Genomic DNA, 7,171 nt, shown 5'->3' on the forward strand with positions numbered 1-7,171 from the left:
CATCAGAAATGCAGTATTGAGAAAATAAGAGATGCTGAACAATCTAAAGAATTACTCTGAATTTATTTTCACATAACAAATTCAAAGTTAACAAAAAGAATTTAAGAGCAAATAAATGATAGAAAATGAGTACCTGGAGTGTCTGTCTGGATAGTTGAAAGTAATTGGCCCAAGTCCTAAAACCTGCCTTATTTGTTTACTTAAACTACTTCATATTGTGTGAGTTTTGCTCAAGTCAGGGAGATACCTCTGTGTGAGATTAATGACTTTTCATTTCCTGTTACTTGTTTTGAAGGTATTTTCACTTCTGTAAGCTTCCAGGAAGAGTTATGGGAATCCGCCTACTACGCTTCACTTCTGTGGTGATCATTGTCTTACTTCTTGTGGCAGGTGCTTTAACAGCTTTGCTTCCCAATATCAAAGATGACAAAATGCCCAATTTGAGAAGAGAACCAAAAACCCAGAGTCAGCCTGCCTTGGATTCATTTACTCTTATTATGCAGACATATAATAGAACTGACTTACTGCTAAAGCTTTTAAATCATTATCAAGCCATCCCTCACCTACATAAAATAATTGTCGTGTGGAACAACATTGGTGAGAAGATACCAGAGGAAATGTGGAATTCCCTGGGGCCTCATCCTGTCCCTGTTGTCTTTAAAGTTCAAAGTGTAAATCGCATGAGGAATAGGCTTCAGAATTTCCCTGAGCTGGAAACAAAAGGTAATCAGCGGTTGACATCATTACTACTAATATTATTTTCTCACTTAAAATCCGGATGCTAAAAGCAAGACTTTGAGTTATACTATATAATAAATCCATGGATTTGTTTGGTCACATGATAGAATCTGAGTAAGACACAAGATCCCTGTGATATGATGTCAGGTGCACACACCACACACACCACTCTGCCAGCAGGGCAGAGGCTGGCAATGAAGAGTAAGGGGAAAAAAAAAGGGGGAGGGGGACTGTCAAACACATTTCATGGGCTTTTCCAGCTGTGTTGGCTCTCCGTTTCCTTTGTCAGGCAAACATTGATAGTTCAGCTTCTCTACACTGTAACCTGAAATTCATAGTGCATGTATTTCTTCAGTTTCTGCATTAATTTGGACTTAAGTCTCTGGTGAAGAGTTGATTTAATCCAATCATTTTAAGACTAAGTTCTCAAGCATGTTCTGCTCTTCAGAGAAGCTCCCCTCTCTAGCTGTCTGGCTTTGTCTCCCAAATTATGCATTCTTTTTAAGAGTATTTTCCACAGTCTTTCAGCTGTTCATCTAAATATTCTTCCTAAGCTCTTTCCAGGAGAAGCACAACAATAAGTCCTGTTTGTTTCAAGTGGAAAAAAACCCATATGTTGCATTACAGACCTGACCTTACTCATGATTAGTAAAGGTAATTCCATTTACTGCCCCCTTCCTAACATGCCTTGCTACTCAAAACCCATGATTCCAATGAGGACACTAGAAACTTCAACTTCTCAAGAGTTTTGTTTACTACAATAGGATTTATGCTGACGGCAAACTTAAAAGCTTCAATGCATCTGGAGATCCGATCTGATAATATCTTTCTTCTCCCTTTCTTGATAGTCTTTTGCCTAGAATTTAAGGCAGAGATTCTTCCTTCTGTAGTTCTAGCGAATGTTGCCTTTGCTGCTATCAAGTATCTTATCTAGAACTTGCAACTAATGAGAAGATGGGTAAAATTTAATACTGAGAATCCCTTGTAAATCTCATACGCTAAAGAATGGTACCTAACTCTTTCTTTTAGTTTAGAAATTTAAGTTGCTCTGCCAAACACTCTAGTTTTCCAGCACGCATCTGGCCAACCATACTACAGATGATCAAAGGTTTCTGAGTTTTGTTGCAGCCTGGCAAATAATCTAAAATTTGTGTTTGTTCTGGTTACAAAAAAAGCTACAACCTTGCTTTTGCTCTGAAATCTAAATACAGTTTTCTCAGTATGCTTCCAAGGAGTTAAAATTAAGCTCTCCAATTCACCTTAATGGTTATAGAAGTTTCACAGCTAACATGTCAAATACTGTGCTGCTTACTGTGCTCATCTGTTTAATCTTTTGATAAGTTAAAAGTTTTTCTTTTTTTTTCCTTCCTTCAGCTGTTTTGATGATGGATGATGATACACTAGTCAGTGCTCATGACCTTGCTTTTGCCTTTTCTGTTTGGCAGGTAATGTTTTGCACCTTGGCAGGTAGTATTTGTGAGTTGCAATTGAGATTAATGGGTTTAATTAGAGTAACACTACATTGTATTGTTTTACCACCGATTTTCTAACTGTACAGCTAAATTTTAGAGTGATTGAATAGTAGAAATTGCAAAAATATTCTTCAGTAGTAGCTATACCTGTAATCTGTAACTTTCAGATTTTTAACTCTTCTTGTACGTGAACACTGATGTTACTGACTACGGAATTGATTTAAATTGGTAGTAGGCTAAACAACAAAAGCATGTGGCTTTTTTCTCTCCAAGAGAAATCGTCTCTAAACTTGCTTTGAGTGCCAAATATACAGCTGGAAATTGTGGATAAATGTTTATTTGCACTACATGATGTGGAATGAGGCATATTGTGTCAATTTTGTAAAACTGTATTTAATTACAACATTTATGCAGATCAAAGGACCATATGCCACAGTCTTAAGTCTTTTCTGGCAGTAATCTTGTGCCCTCTAATTTAAAAAAACAAACAAACATAGATTTCTCTTATAAAAATACTTAACACACATCTTCATTTCACTGTGTGGGCTTCATTTTGATTTTTAAAATTTCTTTTCTTTCAGCAATTTCCAGATCATATAGTGGGATTTGTTCCTAGAAAGCACATTTCTACTCCTTCAGGTGTATACAGTTATGGCAGCTTCGAACTGCAGAACCCTGGATTTGGAAATGGAGATCAGTATTCTATGGTTCTTATTGGTGCAGCGTTCTTTCACAGTGAGTATTTAGAAGACTTTCAAAGACAGCCAGAAGCTGTTTATGCATTAATAGATGAAACTCAAAATTGTGATGATATTGCCATGAATTTTCTGGTAGCCAAGCGTACTGGAAAGCCTTCAGGAGTGTTTGTGAAGCCAGTGGATATAAGAAATTTAGAAAAAGACACTAACAGTGGCTATTCTGGAATGTGGCACCGAGCTGAGCATTTGTTACAGAGATCCTACTGTGTAAATAAACTGGTTAATATTTATGATGGCATGCCTTTAAAATACTCGAATATCATGATTTCTCAGTTTGGTTTTCCTAATTATGCCAATCACAAAAATAAAATGTAAGCAAATGAATTTAAGGAGTTAGATGTTAAACAAGACTCAGTGTATTGTACTGAGTTGAAGGAGAGGAGAAGGTGTAATTACTGCATCTTGGCCATCCCCATGTGTAGTTTCTGAATTCTTCCTTATGGCACTCTAGGTATTTCCTTTCTTACTAATTCTTCATTATAAGTTTTGAGAAAACTTAAAAGAATTTAATATTTAGCTGTGATAAAATTACCCTCTTTCCTTTAAGCCTGAAAAGCTATTACAATTAATTAGATCAGTTCTTCCTAAACATGCAGACAAAAATACACTCCTTACACTTCAGTGCTTAGGTTTTAATTTTATTTTTTTTTTAAATACATGTATCTAGTCAAATGAGGTCTAGGCATATTTTTGGTAGTTATATGTTGAGATGCTTCCTTGCCTTCTTCCCCTGTCCCTCACCTCCTCCTACGCAGTTATCAGTGAAACTGTAGAAGGGCTACAGTAAACTCTTGGCCAGGCTTCATGACTCCTGTACAAAACCCCTCTGAAGTTTGCATATAAGCTGTTCTGTACTGGGAGATGTTCCTGAAGCTGCTATGAAAATAAGCCAGGAAAAGAGTACCTCACCTTTATCTCAGTCCTAAAACCACTACCTACAATACCTAGTACTGCTGAGACAGTGGAAAATGATCACTGATGTGGCTTTTTCAATAAGTTTGCCTAGAGCTGCTGAAACACTGCAAGCAGCTGAAAGGTACAGCCCAGCAGTTGGAAATATAAGAAACATGAATACATGAAATATGAAACTTCAATAAGCAGTCAGAAGGAATGGATGTGTTATTACTTGTATTAATAGTCCATTTAGTACTTATTTTTATATTTTGCATGTACACTGTTACAAAAATGTGCCCAAGAAAATCCTCACTTTTTAAAATGTCTTATTTACAATTCCTAATAAGAGCAAGCTAGTCTACATTTATTACAGAGTGTACATTTTGTAATACTAGAGGTGTACTGTTTTTTTTTTTTTACTACTCTTTCAAATTAGTATTTACTTTTTGATTCTGTTCACCTTTGGTTTTAGTGGCTATAACAACAGAATTAAAATGTGCAACGAGTGGGTAAAGCATTGTTTCTTTTAAAAAAAAAGTACTTTAAGGTACAGTGATATTTGACAGAGCTGAACTGTTTCAAGTCTCTGAATCCCCTGGCTTCATCTATGGCAAGAAACAGCTGTTAGGAGCAGCTTTTGTTAGATTGTGACGGTAGTTCTGGAAACATTGTGTTAACGTAGACAGGACAGACTTTTTCCATTGCAGTTACAGAATTTTTTTGTGGCATGGAGGAAAGTACAAAACACAAGTGTTTTTCCTGGATCACAGAGAGGAATCAAGCCTGGCATCCAAAGTAGATTTAGTTTCATCTGCATTATCTTTTAATTGATTCTCAGTATCAGTTCAAAAGTATAGGTCATCCGCCTAATACAGCTAATACTTAGTACACAAATAGCACCTGCAAAAAGGTGTATGATTTTGTCAGTTTTTGTAATAAGTTAGCTGAACAAGTGCTTGACAAATGCAACAAGTTCTGTCAAGCAGGGCCAATTCTGAGTGTGATTCATTGGGTTTCTTTGGGGGGAATAGAGGATTCTTTTGCCTTGTTCTGTCAGTGTTAAAGGATTTGGTTTCTGTTCAATTGATGTCTTCCTAGTACTTTTGTAAAATTTAAAGGGCAAAATCCTAATGTGGCAATGTAAAGTCTGCTTAATTTTGTTATAATAGTGAAAAGTAGGTTTTAATTACTGTGCTGCAGTGGTAAGCGCTACACAACCAGGTCTATGATCTTTCCAGAAATGCAACTTTCCTAGTGGTTGTTTACTGCATTTTGTTTACTTGCTGGTCTTCTGTAATTTCTGCTCTGTGCAGTATCAACTAGAATTGTGAAGACTGACAGGTGTTGTTTACTGTACTTTTAAAATGTGAAAAGAACTGTCAACTCAGCCAAATCTTACTATTGGGTTCTTTGTCAGGAGGGAAGGAGTTGTTCTGGGTTGTTTGGATTTTTTGGTTCTTCTGTATCGGTGGAGGAATTAGTAGAACAAGTTTTTATTATACTGGTCAATTTAATTTGTACCATTGTCAAATAAAATACATAAAACTGATTTGTGATGTATTATTTTCTGATTATTGACCAAGTTTTTCAGTGTTATATGTCTTGAGTAAGTTAACAGTTTGCATACCAAAAAAAACCAAAAAGCAACCAAAATCCAAAGTGATAGAATTAAGCAGTTAGTCTTGGATAGCAAAAGTCAAAATTAAGACTTAAGTTCTAGCCATAATTCATTGTTCTTAGGAACCAAAAGGGGTTTGTTAATTTTTTAAAGGCTGGTAACTTTGTATCCCTTGATGGATATAAAAGTGCCCTAAGACTTTAATGAAATATATTACTGAGAATTTGTTTTAAACAAAATAATAGGCATGTGATGATTTCTTCCAAGAGATTGCCTAGATGTTATTTGGAAGTATTTTTGAGTCTCAACAGACTCATCACCACCTCTGAATGTTCTGTAGAAATTAAAGTTTATGTGCACAAGAGTTTTAAAAAGGTATGTAAAAGATCTGTTTCAAAAATCCCTGTTGAAAAAAAAGATTTAATCTTAAAATGATGCAACAGGACTACAAGAAAAATATTGCTTTACCTGCAGTTAAAATGCAAGAAGTTATCACTGTAACTTTGATACCTGATATAAAATATTAAAAATAGAGTTCATTATAAAACCAAAATTGTATAAGGTGAAAACATTCTTAAAGCAAGCATTGTACAAGGTGAAATTAGATAATCATGCAAGCTATGAGACAAATATTGGAACTGAAAAAATATAGAGGTTATTTTGTACATATTTTTACAAGGGAGAAAGATTATTTGAAGTATTTTCTATGCTTACAAAAGCTCTAGCTAATTGCAACAGATGAGAACTTTTATGCAACCAAAACCATATTTGTAATTTTGCAAAAGGTATATAAGCAATATGCAAACAACTTTTTGACAGTGGGGTTTCAGTTTCTAGTCGTTTGCCTTCTAGGTTCACCAGCCTAGCTAGACAGATTTATAAATATTAGGCTTTAACACAAAGTAGTATCTAAGCACTACAAAACAATTGCAGAAGATAAGTATTTTCTGTAGTACTTCCAGCACATTTGTAAGGCTTTAAAGATTATCCAGTGCTTATGACAGTAGATTAAAAATTGAACAGTCTGAAGTGTTTCACGTTCATGTTGAACTGCATCTGCAGACTACAGTTAATTATATGAACTGCTAGTTGCAGGAGGATGTTTATAGTGTTCAGAAAACACAGTGAGGTAACGTGGACCTTAGGGCTGCATACTGCTTTGTATTATGATGGGTTTTTTAGGGTGTTTTAAGTGTGGGTTATTTTGTATTGGGGAAAAATAGCACTTTTTCTTTTTTCTCAACGTAACTCCCCTTTGAACCTTCAGTTTTCAAAATGGGATGGACAGTCTGGCACTTTTTCTGAAGGGGAGGGTGGTAGAAAAAAGGCATTTCTAATACTTAATGCTTCTTATTCTTTGGCATTAAGTTAATCGCAGACTACGAGCGAAATCAGTTTTTGCGAATGACCTACGAGAAAGTCGATCTTTCACTGTTTGAAAACATAAAGCTACAAGTAGTTTTTGTGTATTTTGCGACATAGAAACATACGTGAAACTCTTCATGGCGGGATGGCTTCCCAGTAGGAGCGAGAGCCTGTGCGCGAAGAGGGTGGGGTTCAGTGCGACGGGGCTGCGCTCAGCCGCCGAGACCCTGTTCCCCTCGTTTCTCCCCGCAGGTGCATCGCCCCGGATGCGGGGGAGGGCCCTCAGACGGCAGCTCCCGGCGGGCGGGAAGGGCAGCGGCGGGGGG

General features: G+C 36.3%; 1 protein-coding gene across 1 annotated transcript; it reads left to right on the plus strand.

Moving 5' to 3' along the window:
• Window positions 1-314: 314 nt before the first annotated feature.
• EXTL2 (exostosin-like glycosyltransferase 2) lies at window positions 315-3,345 on the plus strand. Its single transcript, XM_008942066.1, has 3 exons — window positions 315-723; window positions 2,113-2,183; window positions 2,792-3,345. The coding sequence occupies exons 1-3, from the start codon at window positions 330-332 to the stop codon at window positions 3,281-3,283; spliced, it is 957 nt and encodes a 318-aa protein (XP_008940314.1). The 5' UTR covers window positions 315-329; the 3' UTR covers window positions 3,284-3,345.
• Window positions 3,346-7,171: the final 3,826 nt, after the last annotated feature.

The sequence above is a fragment of the Merops nubicus genome, unplaced genomic scaffold (genome assembly GCF_000691845.1).
Source record: "Merops nubicus isolate BGI_N331 unplaced genomic scaffold, ASM69184v1 Scaffold54366, whole genome shotgun sequence".
NCBI lineage: Eukaryota > Metazoa > Chordata > Aves > Coraciiformes > Meropidae > Merops > Merops nubicus.